At 37.0% G+C, this 23,351-nt stretch overlaps 1 protein-coding gene across 7 annotated transcripts in view; it reads left to right on the plus strand.

Moving 5' to 3' along the window:
- The window catches only part of DPP6 (dipeptidyl peptidase like 6), a 1,188,326-nt gene that overhangs the window by 824,611 nt on the left and 340,364 nt on the right, over positions 1-23,351 (plus strand). For all 7 annotated transcript variants that reach the window (XM_030826245.1, XM_030826246.1, XM_004090271.3 and 4 more), the window contains one exon: positions 6,718-6,812. In XM_030826245.1, coding sequence (XP_030682105.1) covers positions 6,718-6,812 — 95 coding nt within the window. The remainder of the gene's footprint in view (positions 1-6,717; positions 6,813-23,351) is intronic.

A 23,351-nucleotide genomic window follows, 5' to 3' on the forward strand; every position in this document is an offset into this window, starting at 1 on the left:
CAACCTAAGAAGAAATAGGAAACTGAAGCAGCTCTATTTCAGTTAAAGAACTTGCATCTGTAATTTAAAGCCTTCTCACAAAGAAAACTTCATGCCCAGTTGGCTTCATTAATTAATTCTATCAAATATTTAAGGCAAAAATAATAAAAATCCAACATAAATTTTTTCAGAAAATAGAATAAAATTAAACACTTCCCAACTTATTTTATGAAATAGAAATACTCTCACTCTAAAACCAGATAAAGAAATCACAAGAAAAAAAAGAATTAAGACCAATGTCCTTCATGATCATGAGGCAAAAATGCCTGGCAAAATATTAACACATAAAAATCAACAATAGGCCTGGCGTGGTGCCTCACACCTATAATTCCAGCACTTTGAGAGGCTGAGGCAGAAGAATTGCTTGAGCCCAGGGGTTTGAAACCAGCCTGAATAACAAACTGAGACTCAATCTCTACGAAAATTTAAAAAATTAGCCAGGCATGGTGGCATGCGCCTGTGGTCCCAGCTACTTGGGAGGCTGAGTTGGGAGGATTTCTTGGGCCCAGGAGTTCATGGATGCAGTAAGCCATGATCATGCCACTGCACTTCAGCCTAGGTAACAGAGCAAGACCCTGTCTCAAAAAAAAAAAGAAAAATCAATACTATATAAAACATGGTAATATATCATGACCAATGGGTTTATCTTAGGAATGCAAAGTTGGTTTAACATCTGAAAATCAATGAACATAGCTCACTGTATTAATGACAATAAACGAGAAACCTCATAATTACAATAGCTGCACAAAAAGCATTTTATAATAATCAACGTTTTATGATAAAATTTTTCAACATCCTAAGAATAGAAGGGAACTTCCTCAGACTTATTAAGGTCATTATGAAAAAAAATTACACCTAAGTTATATTCAGTGATGAAAAGTTCAATGCTTTGTGCCTAACATTGGGAACAATGAAAAGATGTGTTCTAATACTGATTTTATTTAGCATTGTAATAAAGGTCCTGGTTAGTGCAGTAAAGCCAAAAAATAAATAAAAGGTACACAGATTTGAAAGGAAGGAGTAGACCTGTCCTTATTTGCATAACATGATTGTGTATGTTAAAACCCTAAGAAGTGTATTTTTTAAGTGAACTAGAACAAAAAAGTGCATTGAGTAAAGTTGCAGGACACAAAATCAATAGACAAAATTAACTTTATTTTTATAATTACAAACTAACAAATAATGAAATTAAATAGTAATACCATTTACAATGAAAAAATATTGGGAAATTTTAGGATTAAATTATTAAAAAGAAATTCAAAATCTGTACATGAAAACTAAAATTCCAAAATGAAGCTAAGAAAGATCTAAACAATTAGAGATATATACTATATTCATGGATTGGAATAAGCAGTATTTTTAAGATGGCTGTTCTCCTCAAATTGAACTATAGATTCAATGTAATACCAATCCTAATCCCAAATGCTTGTTTGATGAAATCAACAAGATAATTTAAAAATTTATATTGAAATACAAAGGACCTAAACTATCCAACACAATTTTGAAAAAGTAAAACGAAGTTTGAGGTCTTATACTACTTGATTTCAAGACTTACTCTAAAGTTACAGTAAGCAACACAATGTGGCATTGGCATAAGAATAGACATAGATAAATGGAATGGGATAGAAAGTCCAGAAAAAGAAATCTACACATACACTTTCAATTCATTTTTGACAAAAAAAAAATTGCCAAAGTAATTCAGTGGGAAAAAGACAAACTTTTCAACAACGTACTGGAATAACAAATGAGTTATGTATCTGAAAAGAAAGGAACATTGCTGCTTGTCACATATACTGTCTAAAAGATAACTAAAATTTGATCGTAGACCCTAAATGAAACAGCTAAAATTATTAGAGTTCTAAAAGAAAACATGAGATAAAATCTTTGTGACATTGAGGTAGGCAAAAATTTCTCAGGACACCAAAAACATGAATCATAAAAGAAAAATTAAAAAACATTTCATTCACTTTAGAAATGGTTTTTTTATTATCATAGTTTAAGTTCTAGGGTACATGTGCAGAATGTGCAGTTTCGTTACATAGGTATACACGTGCCATGGTGGTTTGCTGCACCCATCAACCCGTCACCTACATTAGGTATTTTTCCTAATGCTATCCCTGCCCTAGCCCCCCACCCCCCAACAGGCCCCAGTGTTTAAAAAATTAATTGGGAAAAGAATAAGGAAAGCCATACCCTGGTAAAGAATTTTTAAAAATACATCTCAGACAAAGACTCATATCCAGAATGTTTAAAGGACTCAGTAATAAATTGTAAAAAACAAAAAATTAAAAGTGGACAAAATTTTTCAAGATACTTTGCAAAAAACCTGCAAATGACCCATAATCACATGAAAAGATGTTCATTATTACTATTTATCATCAAAATGCAAATTAAAACCTCAGTGAGATACCACTACACACCTGCTAGAGTGGCTAATGTTTAATAGACTGATTTTGCCAACTGATAGTGAAGAAATGGTGTGCATGTGACTCTTATACAATTGATGGTGGAAATACAAAATGGTATAGCTACTTTGGAAAATAGTTTGGCAGTTTCCCATAAAGTTAAGTGCAAACATACCATATGACCCAACAATATAATAGCTACAACCTGGCAGCAATCTAAATTGTCACCAATGCATGAATTTGAATGCATAAAAATTGAGGTCTGTCAGTCCTATAGACTACTTTGCAGTATAAGGTAATGAAACATTAATACATGGAATAACATGGATAAATCTCAAAATCATTATGGTAAGTGAAAGGAGAGAAACACAAAAGACTATGTAATGTGTGATTCTATTTGTAAGTAATTCTAGGAGAGGCAAAACTATATAAAACAGATCACTTGTTGCCTGGGGCTATTGATGGAATAGATGATCCACAGTAAAGGAGCATAGAGGTCTTTCACATCCCTTGTTAGATTCATTTCTAGATAGGTTATGTTTTGTGTTATTTTTGTCAATGGAAAAATATAAAAACTCATGGAAAGATGCTAAAAAAAATACCTAAATAAATGGAAAGACAGACCAAGTACACAGAAGGAAGACTCAGAGTTGTAAAGGTGTCCAGTTTCCTCCAAATGGAACTTTCAGTTGAATGAAATCTCAATCAGTTTCCCAGGAGAATTCTTTACTAATTTAACAGGCTAAATGTAATGCATATAAGGCTGAATCTAACACATATAATAAACAGCAAAATCCTAAGGAACACCAAACTCTTCGTGAAGGAAACTCATAAGGGAAAACTTCCAGATAGCAAGATGCACTACAAAGGTACATAATTTCACAGTGTAGTATCAATGCAGGAATGAGTCAACTTATCAGTGGACACATAAAAAGGTCCCATATGACCCAATGACTGCAGATATTCTTGCTGAAATATTATTGATCACATCACATCTTACAGAGCGAATAATGACCTTCTCAAATTGTACTGGAGCAAATAGTTACAGATATAAACATACAAAATTAGATTCCTACCTCACACCATACATTCATGTCATTTCCCAGTGAATTAAGGCTTTATTTTTTAAAGGAAAAGTCAAAAGTGTTTCAGAAAATATATAGGAGAATATTACTATGACCATGTAATTGGAAAATATTTATTATATATGTCATATCAAACACAAAGGGTAAACATTTTTCACTATATTAATAATTTCTGTTTATCAAAATATTTTATATATGAAATGAAAACCATAGCTAAGAAAATGCACTTTCAACACATAAAACTAATGAATATTTCATATGGGATGTATAAAAAATCTCTTACAAATCAATTAAATAAAAACATTCCAACAGAAAAAAGTAGGCAAAATAAATAAACCAATGAATTTTATAAAATAAGACAAGAATAGTAAATCAGCACATGAAGAGACTTTTAAAGTGATTAACACTCTGATGATGCAAAATAAAATCAGAGATACCATTTTTACACCCACGTATTGGAAGATAGTAAGAAGTTTGAAAATAGCAAGTTTTAGAGAGGATGTGAGTTATGAGAACTCATTCACTATTGGTGCCTGTTAAAGTGTCATAACCACTTTTGAAAATAACTTGTAAGGTTAAGATTCCCATAACCCAGGCAAAACCCCATCTCTACTAAAAATACAAAAATTAGATCAGCGTGGTGGTGCAAGCCTGTAATCCCAGCTACTGGGAAGGCTGAGGCAAGAGAATCACTTGAACCCAGGAGGCAGAGGTTGCAGTGAGCCGAGATCATGCCATTGCACTCCAGCCTGGGCAACAAGAGTGAAACTCCGTCAAAAAAAAAAAAAAAAGAAGAAAAGAAAAGGAAAGGAGGGAGGAAGGGAGGAGGGGAGGGGAGAGGAGAGGAGAGGAGAGGGAAGAGGAGAGGAAGCAAAAGTCTTGCACATTTTTACCAAAAGATATAAAGAATATTCATGGTAGAATGGTTTGTAATAACAATAAAACTAGGAATGACTGGTATCCATTGTAATATACACTAGAATCGTGTACATCAGTGAGAACTAAGAGCCAAGACAGCATGGACTATTATATTCACCTTAGAAATATGATATAATATAAATTACTGAGGAACACAGTAAATATCACCTTATTAAGCTCAAATGCAAAGAAAACTAAACAACATAGTATTTAAAGATACATAAATATGTGATAAAACTGTTAAAAGTACTGGAATGATAAAATTCAGGAGGAAAAAAAAACAATCGTATGTTCTAATCCTGAAATGCTCTCATTGGTTTCCGTAGAAACAAGCAGGTTTTATGTACCTCAAATGTAGTACGACATAATCTTTTTTATGTATTTATTTATTTTATTTTAAGTTCCGGGATACATGTGCAGGATGTGCAGTTTTGTAACATAGGTAAATGTGTGCCATGGTGGTTTGCTGCACCTATCAACCCATCACCTAGGTATTAAGCCCTGCATGCATTAGCTATTTATCCTGATGCTCTCCCTCCTCCTGCCCCCCTGCAACAGGCCCCAGTGTATGTTGTTCCCCTCTCTGTGTTCTCATTATTCAGCTCCCTACTGCATACTCTTAAACGATCATTATGTTTCACGGTGATCAGTAATGTGGGGGTGGGGTAAAAGCAGAGAACTTGGAACTCCTGAGGGGGGGTTCAAAGGCAGTAAATCTTCATCCACTGAAGGCAAACTTGATATTTAGAAATTCATTCAAAGTAGAAGCTAGTGAACAAACGGATATAAGGTGACAATCAAATTAAGTAGTAACCTTTTTTGCAACTTATATAACTAACAAACTTAAGTGCTTCCTAAAAAAAAATTCTAAAATTTGCTATATAAAGGCAAGTTCACTGAAATGACTGCAGTCTTCCATGTGAGTGCTTTCAATGGGAGATAGCCCATTCAATAGATGCACTGTGGTGTGTTTGCTTAAGAAACAGAAAAATATGACTCATTTGATTTGTTCATGAAAGTATTACCAGGAAAATAAATGAAAACAATTTCACCTAAACATCTGTTAACTTTAGCACTGAACCTTTGGATGTAATTTACATAATGCATAAAATAGATTGATCTAGGACGATGTTGATGATGAAATTTTCATTATATTGATAGACTTTCATTTTCCTCATAAAATCTACACATACTTAAATTATAACAACTCTGCTTTTGAATTAATCCAGTCTGCATAATGTTTTTCAGTCATCAACTATTACAGTGTGAAATGCCTTCACCATCAAACAGGCTCAAGGTTACGCCTTCACTCAGAAAGATAGTGTTTTCCTTCTCCCCACTGTGGGCCCTGCCTCTCAACCTACAACCCTACATTTCAGAAAGCAGTTTGCCCATATGAAATTTTCTTACTGTCTTCTAAGGTAGTGGCTGCAAAATGGTACCTATCTCTGATTTTATTTTGCATCATCAGAGTGTTAATGACTTTAAGAGCCTATTCATGTGCTTACTTACTATTTTTGTTTTATAAAACTTCTTGGTGTATTTATTTTGCCTATTTTTTTCTGTTGGAGTGTTTTTATCTCATTGATTTTGGGGAGTGTTTTTTTTTATACAACCCTACCTTTCAGAAATATACCCTTTCATTCATAGGAGATATATATGTACATGTCCATATGCATACTATTTTGAGTAAGCGTTTTTACTAATTTTCTAAGGGGATACTTGAAATCTTGGTTGTTCATCTACAAGAGGCCAGACTCAGCATCTATGAGATGTATAGATTCAAAGGTATTCATGGCAGCGAAGCAGCTAATTCCTTCAAGCAAGAGCACCTAGGGGAGCTCGTGAGGCAGATGAAAGCATGTTTTGCAGGATGTGGCTATGGGCCACAAGCATTCTGCATACAGATTTACTCCAAAGTTGGATATAGGAAATTAGTCCCTTTACTAGCAGTTGTCTTTGGCTCCTTGGAGTAGCTGCTTTCTTAATCTGCTCTTTGTGTTCTGCCCAAAAACATTCTAGCTGCTCCAAAGGTTTTCGGTGTGTGCGCCTGTGCTTTCTACGTCAGTGTGTAAAGTAGGAGAGAAGCATCATGTGAGGCTGGATTAAGAAGAACTGGGCATATTGCACCATATTGAAAGGGCCCTTTGATGAGTGGGAGCCTATATTTTTTTCAAAACTAGTTATTTTACTTTACATAAGCATTCGTCAAAAGTTGAGGTGAGTTCCTTGATGTTTCATGTGGTTTTTTTCTACTTCCTCTCTTACAGATACAGAATTCATCTACAGAGAACAGAAAGGAACAGTGAGACTGTGGAATGTTGAAACAAATACTTCTACTGTCTTAATAGAAGGCAAAAAAATTGTAAGTACTCTCTTTAATGACCGGGATAATTTCAGTTTTTCTTCCTGCAAGTCAATAAAGCAGAAAATGACTTTCGGTTTCAACTTTGAGCATAGCCAAGGAGAAGCAATAAACTTGTAATACTACAGGCTGAGCAACCAAAGATAATGTGAAATTGAAACCACACTAATTTAATAAGATGAAAGCACTGTTTCTTTCGTTGTCCAGGAAATTTCTCTGCAGGTGTTGGGAACAAGTGTTGCATATCATATATAATTAAAAGATAAAGTCCTAAGGCTTTTACACATTTACAGAACAATTGCAATAATGCATGTAGAATACTTCAGGAGAATTTGCTCAGTCCCATTTAAAAAAAGCTCATCTCCACATGCATAGGAAGTATTAACTTAGGCACTGTGACTGTACTTACCCTAATTATATTAAGTGATTCTTATGCCTTAAAGTAAATACTGAGTCAAATATGAATGCCACTGCTTTATAATTTGGGAAAACTTGTTTTCCCAAATATATGTATATTTTTTGAGACAGGATCTCACTCTGTTCCCCAGGCTGGAGTGAAGCGGTGCAATCATGGCTCATTTGCAACCTTGACCTCCCAAGCTCAGGCAATCCTCCCACCTCAGCCTCCTGAGTAGCTGGGACTACAGGCGTGTGCCACCATGCCCAGCTAATTGTTTTTGTTTCTGTTTGTAGAGATAGGGTCTCACTATGTTGCCTGGGCTGGTCTTGAACTCCTGTACTCAAGCAATCCTCCTGCCTTGGCCTCCCAAAGTGCGGGGATTACAGGCCTGAGCCACTGTACTCGACCCCAAAGATTTAAGTGGCATTAAGATTTGATGTTCATGTATGGTTAAAGATATGTATTAGAAACATTGACTGGTGTTATATGCCAAAATCAATTTAAAGAGAATTAACATTTTGTTTGTTTACAAAATGTTCAGACTCTTATTAGAATAAATAAATCTCCAACTCTAAGCAGTTGATTCTTTTCTTGTTTGACACACTGGGGAAATCAAATGACAGAACTAAGGTTAAATCTATGTTAAAAAGCAAGAATTGAAACAGGCTGTGCGTCCCGAGTTAGAACGGTCATAACAGGGCTCTAGTATGAATGAGAAACACAGAAATCCTGGAATCCTATAATCTGGGATTAGAGGCGGTTGTAAAAAAAATTAACTGGTTCCCTGGCTTTACAGATAAGGATCCTAAGCCCAGACTTAGAGCATGAGCTTTTGAGTCCCACAGCTCACTGATGGCTGAGGGAGCATTCGGGTGGGGTCCGAGAAGCCTGCGTCCCAGGGAGAAGGAAGGATGGCTTCATCTTTACCCTACCCTATCCCCAGATCCACAGAAATGCTGTGCTGCCTTCTTTTCCCTCCTAAAGAACATGTAACTTGCTATTTAAATACTTTCATTTCTTTTCTTTTGCACAAAGATACCTTTTTATTAAAAGATTTCCTGAGATTTAGTATGAAGTGCATGCTGTCCTTAGCATAGACTGCAGGTGTAAGGGAGGCCTCACGGTGTTGGATGATGGCATAGTTCCCAAAATGATCACTTTATTGAATTAAATAGTATTCTGCAAAGTAGGACCTAGGACAAATGAATGTGCCTGCATTTTTGCATTAAAATATCATCTTCGGTGGAATTACTCCCCTAAGAGAATCTGACTCAACTCACTTAGAAATACTAACATTGCAGAAATGGCTTTCTAATGTTAATAGAGAGGATAAAATGATCAGACTGTTGCTGAGTGTGAGTGCATTTTAATGTCGGAATGTTATCATTATTTCCTGGGAGGATGTCAGTTTAGTAAAGGCAGGGTGTTGTACATAACAGCAGCACTTAGCAATGAAATACAGGAATGTGAACCGCCTTCTCTTTCTAAAATCAATAGCTTGTGACAGATCATATATTTTAACTGAAGTTATTTTAGCCAAGTCACCTTTAATAAGGTGACTTCAGGAACCACCATGGGTAAAGAAAAGTCCTCATCTCACAAATTCGCTGGCTTATTCTATATAATGCAATCTTTTTTTTTCCTTAAAATGTCATTTTCCATTCATTTTATAAACATTTATTAAGCACCAAATGTGTACAGCCTAATGGGTTCATTATTCCTTTCTCAAAGCTGCATTTAAATGCTCCTGTCAACAGACTCAAAATAAAGAAAACGAAAAATGTCATTTAGAGGTCTGCATCCTAATTTAATTTAATCTGGATTTAATTTCCGCAGAGCCACTTAGTCATTTAAAATTATCATGCCTCAATTGCTCTATCTCCAAATTAAAGCTGATTTCTTCTGCCAGCCCAGAACGTGGGTACTCCGTGAGATCCAGCAATGGAATATGTGTATGCTCTGTGTGTTTTCATGAGCAAGTATTGAGAAGGTGAAGCCTGGTGTTCCACAGGGGCCAGAGCTTGGAGGATCATCCACAGCCCGGAGGAACTGGGAATGGGGAGCAGTAGCTCTTCCATATTTTGTTCTGTTGCCTTCCTGGTGACTGATCAGGTGTTCTCTTCTCATTTGAATTCCAGAAGCTGTGAGCTTGTATAAATGATAAAAAGCAATCTGAGGCCAACTGTAATTTTTAAGTTGGGCTATAAAACAGCCTTAAACAAGTTGAGAAATGGAAAGGAATTGGTAAATTTTGTGGTCAGCAGAATTTTAAAATATTCCCTACAACCTTGACCTCTAATAACCTCATTCTCTTTCCCCAGCCAATAAAAACAGACCCTCCTCATAGCTGGTCACTGCAAGGTACCAAAGCCTGTTTGCCTCCAGCTTCTTCTTTGCTCCTGTGCTTACTGTGATTGGCTCTTACATGGGACAGGTGGATGGAAGGGCCTGCAAATCACTGCAAACATTATGTCAATCCAGCAGGAAAGCTTTTAAGATAGCTGGTGATTAAGCAAATTCAGAGCTTGTGCTAAGTTCTGTATTTACATGGGTGTATTTCACCTTGCCTTCCCCCGAACAATTTCTTTTGACTAAATGTACTAATTCAGTCATCCTTTATTGTGCTTTTAAATGGTAGAAATCATGAAATATTTCACAATACCACAAACACTTTAGAGTGTTGAGTTCAGGCCAGGTGCGGTGGTTCATGCCTGTAATTCCAGCACTTTGGGAGGCCAAGGCGGGTGGATCACAAGTCAGGAGTTCGAGACCAGCGTGGCCAATGTGGTGAAACCCCATCTCTACTAAAAATTAAAAAGTTAGCTGAGCATGGTGGAGCATGCCTGTAATCCCACCTACTGGAGAAGCTGAGGCAAGAGAATCGCTTGAACCCGAGAGTTGGAGGTTGCAGTGAGTTGAGATTATTACACTACACTCCAGCCTGGGCAACAGAGTGAGACTCCATCTCAAAAAAAAAAAAAGAGTTTTTGTATGTGTATACATTTAAAATTCTATGATGATTATGTCATGGTTCACAATTTCGGGGGCATTCTTTTATATATGTATATATATATATAGTGGGCTATTTCATAATCCTTATTATTTGATAGCATATCGTATTTGATGGTAGCTAAGAATTGATTTTTAGAAAACATTTATCAAAATATCTTGATCCATTTCCTCTTTTGAGAATTTTTGAAGTATTTGTCTACATTTCTACAGAAAATGAATCAAATGAAAGTACAGTTGTCCCCAAAGCAGAAGCACATCATCTCTGAAGCAGCTCTCCTCAGCTGTAAAGGCTGCTGCCCAGTTCTAAGCTCACTGGAGCAGGTTCTGTTTGGGATTGAATTTTGTCTCCCACGTAGTGCTCAGCACCATGACCTGCATGTAGTAGATGCTCCATTGCTATGTGTTTTATGAATGACTGCTCTAGAATAACAAAACAATAGAGTTGAGCAGTTTTCCAGAAACATCCATGTGAGTGAGAGGTGTGGAGGGGCATTCAGCACTAGGGTCATGACTTTGAGCTTCAGATCTACCTCCCAGCATTGGCACTGTGCTCTGCTAGGGTCATGACTTTGAGCTTCAGATCTACCTCCCGGCACTGGCATTGTGCTCTGCCTAGGAACAACAGGACCCCAGCCAGTTGTACGAGTTCTGAATGTCCAGTCTTATCCCTCAGGAGTGTCGTAGGACTGAATTACAGATGTAACAGCTGGAACATGGGTATATGCCACATGTGGATTCCAGAGCGTTAGGCTAGACCAGAGAGCCTGGGCTGGGCTCAAGGCTCAGGCAGGAGGAGTGGGGTGATTCTATGAAGGAAGAGACAGAAGATGACCAAGTCCAAAGGAGCGTGACAAGGACACTGCCGCATGTGGGCGGCTGCATGGGTCCAGGCAGCAGTAGCAGACAGTGGAATCCACGCCACTTTAGTTTTGAGGTCCATCCCTCATGAAGCTGGGTGTAGCCTGCATCCCAGAGTGAGGCAGAGGCATCCAGAGCTGGTAATTACAGCAAGAGGCACTCTGAGAACTCTAAACATCAATAAAAAATCAAACCTAAGCTCACTTTTATTTGAATTACATGTTTGATGTCACAGAAATTCTGGGACCTTACACTTTACTCTTTTAAACACAATTTTAAATGTCAATGTTATTTTATGTTTTATGCTCCTTATAAGACTCTTGTCAACAAGATAGCATATCTTATAAAATGGCCTTTGTTCTATTATGTATCTTGTTTTGTTTTTTTTTTTCCTAAAAAATGAACCACCACAAATATATCTCATGGTCGAAAATTGGATCTTTGGACATTTGGCCAATGGTTGCCTGGTTCCTAAAGTTCTCACGAATTTTTCTCTTCTGAATAGAACACTGACTTCTTTTTTCTTTTCCTCCCTCCCTTCTTTTCTTCATCCTTCATGCCTGCCTGCCCGCCCGCCCTCCCGCCTGCCTGCCTGCCTGCCTTCTTTCCTTCCTGCCTGCCTGCCTGCCTGCCTGCCTGCCTGCCTGCCTGCCTGCCTTCTTTCCTTCCTTCCTTCCTTCCTAGTAGAAATACACTTAAAATAGCCTTAATACATTTTGCTGAATTTAATTAAATAGATTTCTTGGGGACTTAATTCTTAACGAAAATTTAACACCATCTCTCCAATTCTTTTAAAACATAATAGAGCAAAAATTATCAGAAGGACGAAGTGTTTCACCAGTGCTTAAGATTTAGATATTTAAAGCTGAAATAGTATTTAGAGATTGTGTCTTTCAAACTCTTCTTTTATGAGGTGAGGAAACTAAGAATTTCTAAGAACAGTTCTCTGGCTTAATCTCCACTGATAGTGCTGTGGATCTAAAGCACCAGTTCAGAAGGAGTCACTGTATTGACCTGTGTCACTCATACTGTATAGGCCCTTTTTATTGACAATGCTAGCAGTGACAAGAAGCATTAAGATTTATATAGTCATTCATTGTATCACTTAAATTCTGCCAGGTGTTTGGAAAGCAACTTAGCGATACATTTCAGGAGCAGTAACAATATTGATGCATTTTTGATTGCTCTGGGGAATGCTTCATAAGTAAATAATCTAAAATGTACAAAGTTGCAGCATTATTTATTAATACAATAGTGAAAATACTTGAAACTAGGAAAATGAGACAACTTTTAAAAAAAAGATAAAATATGATGTATTCATTAAAATAATAGCTATGAAGGGTATGTAGCGATACAAAAAATATTTATGATATATTTTAAAAAGAATACAATATACTAATCTAACAACTATATATATTGAAAGGCTAGAAAGTGAACACTGAACTATGAAAATACTTAATCTTGTTGGGTGGTGAGATTTTGTGTATTATCGTCTAGTGTGGTGATTTCCATATCTGCCATTTCAATGCCTTATTCAATAATTTTAATCAGGATTTAAAAATTTTGGCTTCATCTTTCAAAAAACAGCAGACTGCCTTCTCACAATGAGTGTGTAAGAGCTATAGACAGTTCCCGGAAATTATTGAAAGAGAAAATAAGTCAATTATTTAAAAAAAAAAGTATTCTGTTGTTATGCTTATGTCAGGCTTTCTCCATTTTTATGTCTTATTTTAATTACTAATTTATTTGTTTTAATTGCTTATTTTAATGACTAAATTAACATCTAAATGAAATGTATTTTCTCTAAGTTGTATCCCTCTTGGTTTTATATAATCATAGATGTAGAATTTGAATTTTTATCTCTGTCTCTAAAAATTAATTAATTCTGACTCCTCACAGAAAGAGACATAAATAGGCAGGTATTATTAGACCCATTCCAAAATAAGAACAAATAATAGGCCTGTTTGTGCTACCAGAGGAATTCCAGAATGTGGCTGAGATTAGAACTCGAGACTACTTTCTTTTTACTTCTTCAAATAAACTCCACTGGATACTTGACCCTTGCATCAATAATTCTCACTTTATTCTATGTCATTTAATTTCTGTCAAGTGCTTTATGCGCTAGTCCTCTCAGCCCTGAAACAGGGTAAATTTGGAAGGAAAAAGAAGCCCACTTTCTTGCCTCTTTCTCTTTTTGTTCTGCACAGAGCCCAGTGCACTGTTGAACAGGAAGCACAGGATGCTCTGACAGGTGTCATCTCAGCCAGGAACAGGCTGGCCCCTAGGAAGTGGGCTCAGCCTCGGTTTCAGCTCCTGTTGTCCTGAGTTCACTGACCACTGATAACCAGGATGGTGGCTGCAACTTCAGTGGGCCAGCAATGGCCCATGGGCCATCTCTAATCTGAGGCTGGATTTCACTTAGCATGTCAGTGAAAACCATGGGGGGAAACAGCCGTGTTTTTGTGTACAGTTGAGAGGGCATAAACTGGCAGCCCGTGATGCCCACTGAAATGTTTTGTTTGGCCCACAGAGTGGTTTTTACAAACTAACCCAGATTTCTGGCATCTCTTGAAAAATACAAAGATCTGGCAGCAGCAAGATCCTCATTTGCTAACAGAGAGCAAAATTTGGCTGGAGTTAGGAGGCAGCTGGCCCCTCAGACAGGACATGGGCTGACCAGCCCTGCAGTGACCCACACTTGCTGACTTCTAACCAGACTGGTCTCTGAGTTTGAAACCCCTTTTAGTTCAGGAACAAAAGGGTGGCATAAAAACTCAATATCTTCTGCAAGAACATTGCGCATTGTGAGAAATTGTAGCACAAACTGTCTCGGTATCATCTGTGTTCATTTCTGTCTGTACAATTCCCTGGATCCTCTTTGTCCCCCTATGTCATTATTTCATTTTTCTCCTGTGTCTCAGATGGTCTCTCTCTTTCTTTTTTTTTTCTTTTCTCTTTCTTGTCCTACTTTTCTCTCTCCTGCCTTTTCTGTTTCTACGTCTCTTACTACAAGATAGAACAGAAAACAAATATATTTTACTTACTTTTATTCTAACTTTTACCGCATAGACCATGATTTTACTTTTTAAAGTGGATGAGGCCGAGCACAGTGGCTCACGCCTGTAATCCCAGCACTTTGGGAGGCCAAGGCGGGCAGATCACTTGAGGTCAGGAGTTCAAGACCAGACTGGCCAACACGGTGAAACCCCATCTCTACTAAAAATACAAAAATTAGTCGGGCGTGGTGGCAGGCGCCTGTAATCCCAGCTACTCAGGAGGCTGAGGCAGGAGAATTGCTTGAACCAGGGAGGTGGAGGCTGCAGTGAGCAGAGATCACACCACTGCACTCCAGCCTGGGCAACAGAGAGAAACTCCATCTCAAAATAAAATAAAAATAATAATTAAGTACAGTAGATGAGTATTTATACGTATGTCTTTAAAATGTCTGAAAAGAGGCTGGGTGCAGTGGCTCAGGCCTGTAATCCCAGCACTTTGGGAGGCCTAGGTGGGCGGATCACAAGGTCAGGAGCTCGAAACCAGCCTGGCCAATATGGTGACACCCCATCTCTACCAAAAATACAAAAATTAGCCAGGCGTGGTGGCTCATGCCTGTAGTCCCAGCTACTTGGGAGGCTGAGGCAGAAGAATCGCTTGAACCCAGGAGGCGGAGGTTGCAGTGAGCCGAGATGGTGCCAGGTTGCAGTGAGCCGAGATGGTGCCGTTGCACTCCAGCCTGGGTGACAGAGCAAGACTCCTTCTCAAAAAAAAAAAAAAAAAAAAAAAAAAACATTCTGAAAAGAAGTACAGTAGTGGTTTAATCTTTCTGGCCCCAGAGCTGCTATTCCCTGCAGGCTAAGGGCTGTGTACCATCACTCCTCCATCACACATATACTCTTCATGTGACAGTCAGGGAAGGCCTTCTCTGGGCAAGGCCCTGACTAGACAAGGTGGTGGGTGGATACAGTGATTAATAAAAACAGATTTCTACTCTTATGTAGCTTTCAGCCTGCCTATAAAAGAAGTAGTTGTTTCAACATCATATATTTTGCAACAGAGGTATTAATCCAATGTGCAATGAGAACAAGGTGAGAAAGAGGAGGATTGCTGGGAACTCTAGATAGAGGCTTGCAGAAGGAACATTTCAGCAGTCCTTGAATATGGGAGAAAGGTCGGAAATGGCGTAATAGGCAAAATGAAAAGGGTGGATAATTCCACATTTCAGGGGTAGGCAGTGCGGTTAGTAGGTTGTTTTGGGAGAGGCTTGAAAAGTTGTGGCTGGAAGGTCTGGGGAAAAGATGAAGAGAGGTCTTCGGGAAGCTTCCATTGTGTGTAGTCTTTAGTCTGTAGCACATGGAAAGGTGTCAACCAAAATTAAAGCTACTGAAGCAGAAATAATGTAATAAAGGTTTATTGGAAGCCACATGTGAGAATTGATCTGGGAAATCACACCAACAAATTTGGACGTGTTTCAGAATCTGTTACAAGCCAGAGGGATTTCATAGGAAAGTTTAGAAGAAGAGAAGGGGACTCCTCATATTAGAGTTGTCGTTTATCATTAAGGGGTACAATAAAAAGGTTCCAATCACTGACAACAGATTGCAACACACAGGCTAAAATGCCTACGTGCAAGACACTCAGTAAAACTTCATGATTCAGAGGCAAATCAGCATCCTTTTCAATGTCAGTAGATCACACAGTAATCAGTACATCAACAATTTGAAGAGCTCACAGTGAGACTGTTTACTTAGCGACAAGATGACACACAAGACTTCTTCCCCAGGTGACTTAATTTGGAAGTTTGCCAAATGTGACCTGTAAGGTATCATTTCCCTCTTTTGATTTAAAAAAAAAAAAAAAAAAAAAAACTAATCACGGAAGCATTGATGATCAGTCTCTGCTTAGGTTAGAAGAGTAGACATCCTTCTTTCCTTCCTTGGCTCTGGGAAGGCTCATTCCCAAGAAGTCATGTCCCTGAGTGGGGAGAACAAACCTTGTCATCACATGTGAGCCAGGTTGCTAGCAACATGGGGTAGATCATGACACGAGGTTACATGCCATTCTCCTGAATAATGAATCAACCTCCAGTCTCTGGACAATCATTATTTTGGCCTTAACTGTTGAGGCATAGTTTACAAATTCTGGAGAATTCAGGTACAGAGAAAGGTAAATGTTTCAATTTTATTCACAAAAGTATACTTTACCTGATTGTTTTAAAATACAAATAGCTCCTTTATAATTTTTAGAAATATGTTTTGCTATAGTATAGTTTTATTATTTTATTTGGAAATAAACGGATTTAATGAGTATTATTTAAATTGAACATAACTTTAAGATTGAAAATTACATAAAAATTATTTATAAAAGTTTATCCCATTTATATTTACCTAATTTATTTATTTTTAGCAGTTTACCTGGATTGCTCATGAAAATTGAGATATTGGACAAAGTTAGTCATTATTTCAAGTTGCTTCCTTGTTAACCATTTTTATGGCCCGCGAATATCAGATGTTCACTTAAGGAAGGAGTTTAGGTTAAATAGATGGGTGTTTTGCTAATAACTCAGAAGATACAGCTGTTTTCATTTAACCAACAAGATTACATTAGTCTTACCTTTCAAAAAATTACACAAAAATCATACTGGTTTTGGCTGGGCTTGTAGTTCTATAACCTTTTTGCCAAACACTGACATTTAAAAATATCTAGCAGAGACAAATATAAAAATGTCTTCCAAGTATAATGAGGCAAAAGGCTGTGCTGACAATTTTGAAGACATTTCTACTTTTATCAATAATTTAAAAACCAGCTTGTTTATTAAAGATTTACTTAAGTCATATGAACTTGGAAAATATTTGTGTTTACTAATTTATGAGTGCTCATTTATTTATGTTGATTTGGTACCAGGTAGACAAAACATATAATACATCTAAGTAAGTGTAAACACATCTAAACATACACAAACACAAAGATTTTACAGCTTTCATTTTAGAATTTTAGTTTTTTTTTTTTTTTTTTTGAGACGAAGTTTTGCTCTTGTTGCCCAAGCTGGAGTGCAATGGCGCCATCTTGGCTCACTGCAACCTCCGTCTCCCAGGGTCAAGCGATTCACTGGCCTCAGCCTCCCAAATAGCTGGGATTACAGGCGTGCACCACCACGCCCGGCTAATTTTTTGTATTTTTAGTAGAGACAGGGTTTCACCATACAAACTCACCCATTTATAAAAGACAGCTGGATCCAAGTTATATTTCTGACAAAATTGGGACCTATTCATATGGCTAAACTTTTTTTGCCCCTATGGGTAATCTAATGAAAGCTGCAGACCAAAAGTGTGAAAAGTGTGGATAAAGCAGTTTCCATTAAGTTTGATTTTTAAAAACTTCTTTTACCATTTTTTATAAGTTTCAAATGAGTTCAATTTTCAATGTTTACATTTTACCTAAAAATTGACCAAATTGCATATTAAAGACAAAATCTCCAAGTAGTCTTGAAATAGTAACAAATCTATCTTTTGTTTGCTGATCTTGTTTGATTAGCAAATGCAAGTGGGGAAAAATTTTTAGCAGTTTCTCCCTTTTTTGGGGAGGTGGCGTTTTTTCCTTTCAGCTTTTGTAGCAGAAAAAGCAAAATTTTTGTGCTAGACACAGATAGATGATTGCTCTGAGCTCAAGATTTTGACTTATTAGACCTGAGGGCCTAGCTTTTCTAAACATTTATCTATCTTTTTCTTTTAGATTATTAATTGTTCAATTAAGCATTTCATTTTAATATGAGTGGCTGAATCTATTTTACCAATGCCAGTGGAAGATCGAGATCATAAATGGTCTGGCAAAGCTTGCAATAAATCAATTGGTATCATTCATTAGTTTCAGTTTAGAAAAAAACTTGTTGGATCTGTATTTTTATAATCTCAGTAATTTCATTCTCATGCTGTAGTCCTTCCATTTGCTCCTTTTGTTCCAAATTCACACATTTCCCTCTTTTGAGAGAGAAGGAAAGGTGTGCATTGTGAAATTCCAAAAATCTCTGCCTAAGAAATGTATGGGAGCCGAGGGAACAAGCAGAAAAGGATGAGGAATGAGGAGCAGTTGGAGGTGAAAGGGACGAAGTCTCTGAAGTCGTTTTCAGGGCAGAGATAATTGCGAATATCCTTTTGTTTACCTCTTGAATGGAGACAATTTTTCCTTTCAAAATTTCTTATAGAAGCTTCTAGGTGCTATTGGAAGTAAGTCTTCCATTCAATTTGTCTGATTCTAAATCCAGCTTTTTCCAATTGTCTGCCCAAGTAAATCATTTTACGCGTTTCAAAAGATCCCCATTTTGGGCGTTGCTGCTTATGACCATGCCAAGTTAGGTGGACCCACTTATCTAAGCACTTGCAGGTAAAAGGACCAAAAGTATTGTGCATAAAACCAGTAGGTATTGATTAGAGGCAGTGCACTCTCAGTCTTAGAAGACCTGCTTTCTATCGTGATTGTTTTGAATGAGACCAGCTATGAAGTGGAGCAAAAGTGCCCCTCATGCCATCACTAAGGAAAAGTGCTTTTGCCCCAAACCTCCAGGGAAAAATTCAACCAGCTATTTTACCCTGCCCTAGAATTCAACAAAAACCCTCACCCTGAATTTTTAACAGTGACACTCGTTCTGAGAAAGACATTGTACTTGCTAGCCAAGGAGAAAGCCAGCTTCAATAAATCACAACTTCAAGACAGGAAGTGTATTGATTTCAGGAAGAACTCATCTGTAGCACCCAGCAGGGGCATCCAAGCTCACAGTGGGTTTGTTTCCAGGATCTGCATGAATGTTGGAAGGTGTGCTGGATGGTCCAGGGAGGTCACTCCAAAGCCTACTGGCTACACCATAATGTTGACAGAAATTAAGGCTGTTGAGGCAGAAATAATTTGATAAAAGGTGTATTGGAAGCCAAATGTGAGGATCAGCCCAGGAAGACACACCAACAAAGTTGAGAGTGTTCCAGAGTCTGCTACAAGTTGGAAGGCTTTTGTAAGAAAGCTTAAGACAAGGGAGGGGACTCCTCATATGTGAGTTGTCCTTTTCATTGGAGGGTATGATATAGGGCTTACAATCATTGGCTACCAATTACAACATACAGGCTGAAATGTCTATATGCAAGAAAATTAGTAAAACTTCTTCATTCAGAAACAGATCAGCAGTTTTTCAATGTCAGTAGGTCATACAGATAATCAGCCACATCAACAATTTGAGGAACTCATGGTAAGATTCTTTACGCAGGGACAAGATGTCACCATGCGGCACAAGACCTTCCCCCAGGCGGGTTAGAATGTTTGAGCTGGTTAGAATTTAAAGCCACCATGCTTTAGGAAAATAACTGTCACCAATAAGAAAGGGGTTTGTAGAAGGTAAAGATTACAAACAAAACATCGACAGTGGCTGCTTCAAGTCCAGGTGAATGTGGTGGAGGTCTTAAATTAAGGCAATGGCTTTGAAGGCACAGAGGAGAAGCTGGTTTAAGTTACATCACAGGAGTAGAATTGATAGCACTTGCCTTCGTTTTGTGTACATGCAGATGAGATTAAACAATAATCTATGTTGTCTGGGGTTTTTCAAGCCTTGCTCATGGATGGGGAGATGTCAAACTCAGAAACTGAAGTGGGGAGAGTAACAGATTGCAAAGGAGAAAACCAAAGCCACTTTGAGGAAGAAGACACTGCAAGGTATATGCAGAGCTAATTAACTAGTTTATTAATTAAATTAATTAAACTTAATTAGCTAATAGTTGATATTTTGAGTGCTTATGGTGTGACTAAAGAATCCTAAACACTCTGCTTTCATTATCTTATTTAATCGAAATCCTTAGGAACTCTGTGAACTTCAGTACTTTATTATTATTTTAAAGATCAGCAAAAAAGAGCTTGAAAAACCTTTTTCTAAGTCACGCAGCTGATAGCTGATAGTCCTGAGAGCTGAACTCAGCTTTGTCTAATTCCAAACTAAATTATTTCTAGACTGCATACAGGATCCCCCTGTAGCCCTGGTTGCTGCAGTTGTAAGATGGGGCCGAGGCCGCCATTCCATTACTGAGAAGGAAGCCACTGCTTCAAACGCTGTGTTCATGTCTGTGAGTCCATCATTACATATCACCTGGTTACTCCTGGAGGCCGCTACATTTGCCCTAAAACAAAGACTAGAGATGCAAAACATTGAGTCAGTTTAGCCTAATGCCAAAAAAAAAAAAAAAAAATGTTGAGTCCTGGGGAACGATCAGACACAGCTGAGTCCTGGGGAACGATCTGTTTCAAGGTTAGAGAGAACTGAGCTGTAAACCATCTGGACGCTTTTTCGATGTGGATATTTAATCATCTTTCCACTCTGCTCTATGGCATGTATGTTTTCAGGTTTTCTCTGACTCAGTAAATGCAGTGCTGGGAGCAGCACCTGAGTCTGTCTGATTCAAAATTAGATTATTCTTAGGTGAATTCAGGGCCCAGAGGCAGGCTGTGGCCACTATCATTAACATTATCTCCAGGCCCAAGGGTTCTGTCTTTCTCATTGACCAGGAAAGGAGAATACAATCATCTATTTATGTTAAATTTGATGTGTGCACCCACAGAGTTGCACATAGCATTCTCCTGTAACAATCTTTTCAGTATTTGTCTTTTGTTGATCATTACTTATCTTGTATATTTAGGGTTTTTTTATTATGAGTTTCATGAGGAGGTTGTATTCAAAAAAGCCTCTGGATATATTTATGCTTTTTCTGCCATTCATTTCCCTTCCATTACTTGACAAATTGGGGGCATTCTATCATTTTATATCTCTTTCTTCCACTAACAACCACCTGTTCTTCTCTGCATTTATTATCATATATTTATTTATCTACTACAGGAAAAACAAACCAATCCTTTAGATATGTATCTCCTCAGAAATATGCCTAGAATTTTATATAAATGGGATCATCATACATGTAGACCAATATTTTTAAAGTCAGCATAATGTTATTAAAAATTGTGTTACTGATATAACTGGTAGCCCCAGGTAATGCAAAAGGTGAAATACTGTATACACCCATCTCTCTAGTAAGTATAAAAGTTATGAGCAAAATATTAACAAGTGGAGTTCAGCTGTGTACCAAAATCATAATATGCTAAAGTAAGGTTTAATGATTACAACAGCATTTAAATATCAGGAAATCAATCAACAAAATTTATTAGAACTACAAAATGATAGAAAAATCCTTATGATTAAGTCACTAGATGCTGAAAAAGGGATCTGACAAAATTTATCAACAGCTCCTAATAAAAATCCTTGCTAATGTAAGAATAAATAATTCCTTAAATATGCTAAAGGCTGTTTACCAAGAACCAACCATCAGTGAAAACCATTCTAGATGACAATCAAACCATTTCAATTATAGTCAGGTATCAGGCAAGAATACTCACCATCACCATTAATATTTAATATGCTCTAGAAGAAAGTGCAACCAAACCAAATGATTGAAATAAGAACTAGAAAATAAAAGAAAAAAATGACATCTTTTTTCTCACAATAGAATTTTATTTCTGAAAAACCTAAAATAGATTAGTTTTTAAAAAACTAATAAGAACATATCTTAATATGGCTAAATACAAGAAATATATTATGAATTCAATAGCTTTTCTCTTCTCCAATATAAATACCTTGAAGTGAAAACGGAGAAAATATTCCATTCACAATAAGAACAAAAATATAAAAAGACTTCAAATAAATCTGACATGAACTCCAGAAGACTGAACAAAGCAAACTGTAAGATCTTGTTAAAAATTTGAAGACATTAAATAAATTGTATAATATTAAATAAGAAAATATTTAAAATGTTAATTATTTGAAAATTGATATCAAACTTTAATACAATCCTAATTAGAACTCTGAAACTGCTTTAGTGTTAAACATTTTGCAAAATGATCTTGATTGTCATATATAAGAATAAACACCTTTGTGTAGCCATGAAGCATTTCAAAATGCATAGTAATGTATACTCTTTTACCTGAAGTGAAAACACATAAGAACAACGTTATATTCAACTCAATGACAATAATAGCTAACACTTTGAGTACTTATTATGTACCGGGTATTGTAATTACTTTATTAAATTCGTGTATCAATTATGAGGTAGGTACAAATATTATCTACACTTTACAGAGACACAAAAAATTGAGAAATTTTCAGCATCTCTCATAGTGAATGGTATAAACAGGAGGTGAATCATAGTCTGTCTGAATCCACAGTCCAAGCTTAAAACTATCAAATTTTTCATAGGAGTAGCAAAGAGAGTGCTGAAAAACTAGAGAATTTGAAAGAAGCTTCCAATATAAACGAGTATTTGACATGAGAAACACTAGGGATAGGGTGACACACTTAGAACACAGTGGTGGCATAACCAACTCTTCATCTACAAAGATGTAAGGTAAGTCTCATTGTACAAATATACAACATTAAGTTCCAATTGGATTAAAGGCCTAAATGTTTTTAAAAGTCTGTAATTTGGTTTCATAAAAAGAGAGAAATTTTTAATCAAAATAGGAAATCCTGAAGCTATAAAAGATAGCCATATTTAATTTGCCATATAACATTTTAAATTTTAATTTAAAAAAAGACAAAATTAGTAGACAAATAATGGAAAATATTTACATCCAGGTAACAAGTAAAAGGAGTATATATACAACTGACAAGGAATTCTTCCAAATTGAGCACAAAAAGACAAATAAATAATAGAAAATGAACAAAAATATTTTAGAATTAGCTCAATCAAGCCTGAAACCAAGGCCTGCTTTGTTTGGGAAACTGATCTTTGATTCATAGAGCAAATGTTCAGGAATGTGTTAGATGTTTTTTGCATTCATTATTTGCACTTGGTGAGAAGGTAGACCTACAGCTCAAAATCTGTACAACTGCTACAGGATCTCTTGAATTGTAACAGGGCCACTTGTTCTGAGAAAGACTTTGCATTTTCTAGCCAAGGAGAAAGCCAGCTTCCAAAAATCACAACTTCGACCAAGACAGGAAGTTTGTTGATTTCAGGAAGAACTCATCTGTAGCACCCAGCAGGGGCATCCGAGCTTATCCACTAGATAAGTGGATCCACCCAACCTAGCATGGTCATAAGCAGCAAAGTCCAAAACGGAGACTGGGGTGGTCAGAAGTGCATGGAATCACCCCTAACCATGGCAGTGGTGAGTTTCTCAAAGAGAAAATTGGAATTCTCACTGTCTCCGGCAGTGTCATTAGCAATTGACCCTCCATCAAGGAATGTGAC

This window comes from Nomascus leucogenys, chromosome 13, assembly GCF_006542625.1.
Source record: "Nomascus leucogenys isolate Asia chromosome 13, Asia_NLE_v1, whole genome shotgun sequence".
Lineage (NCBI taxonomy): Eukaryota > Metazoa > Chordata > Mammalia > Primates > Hylobatidae > Nomascus > Nomascus leucogenys.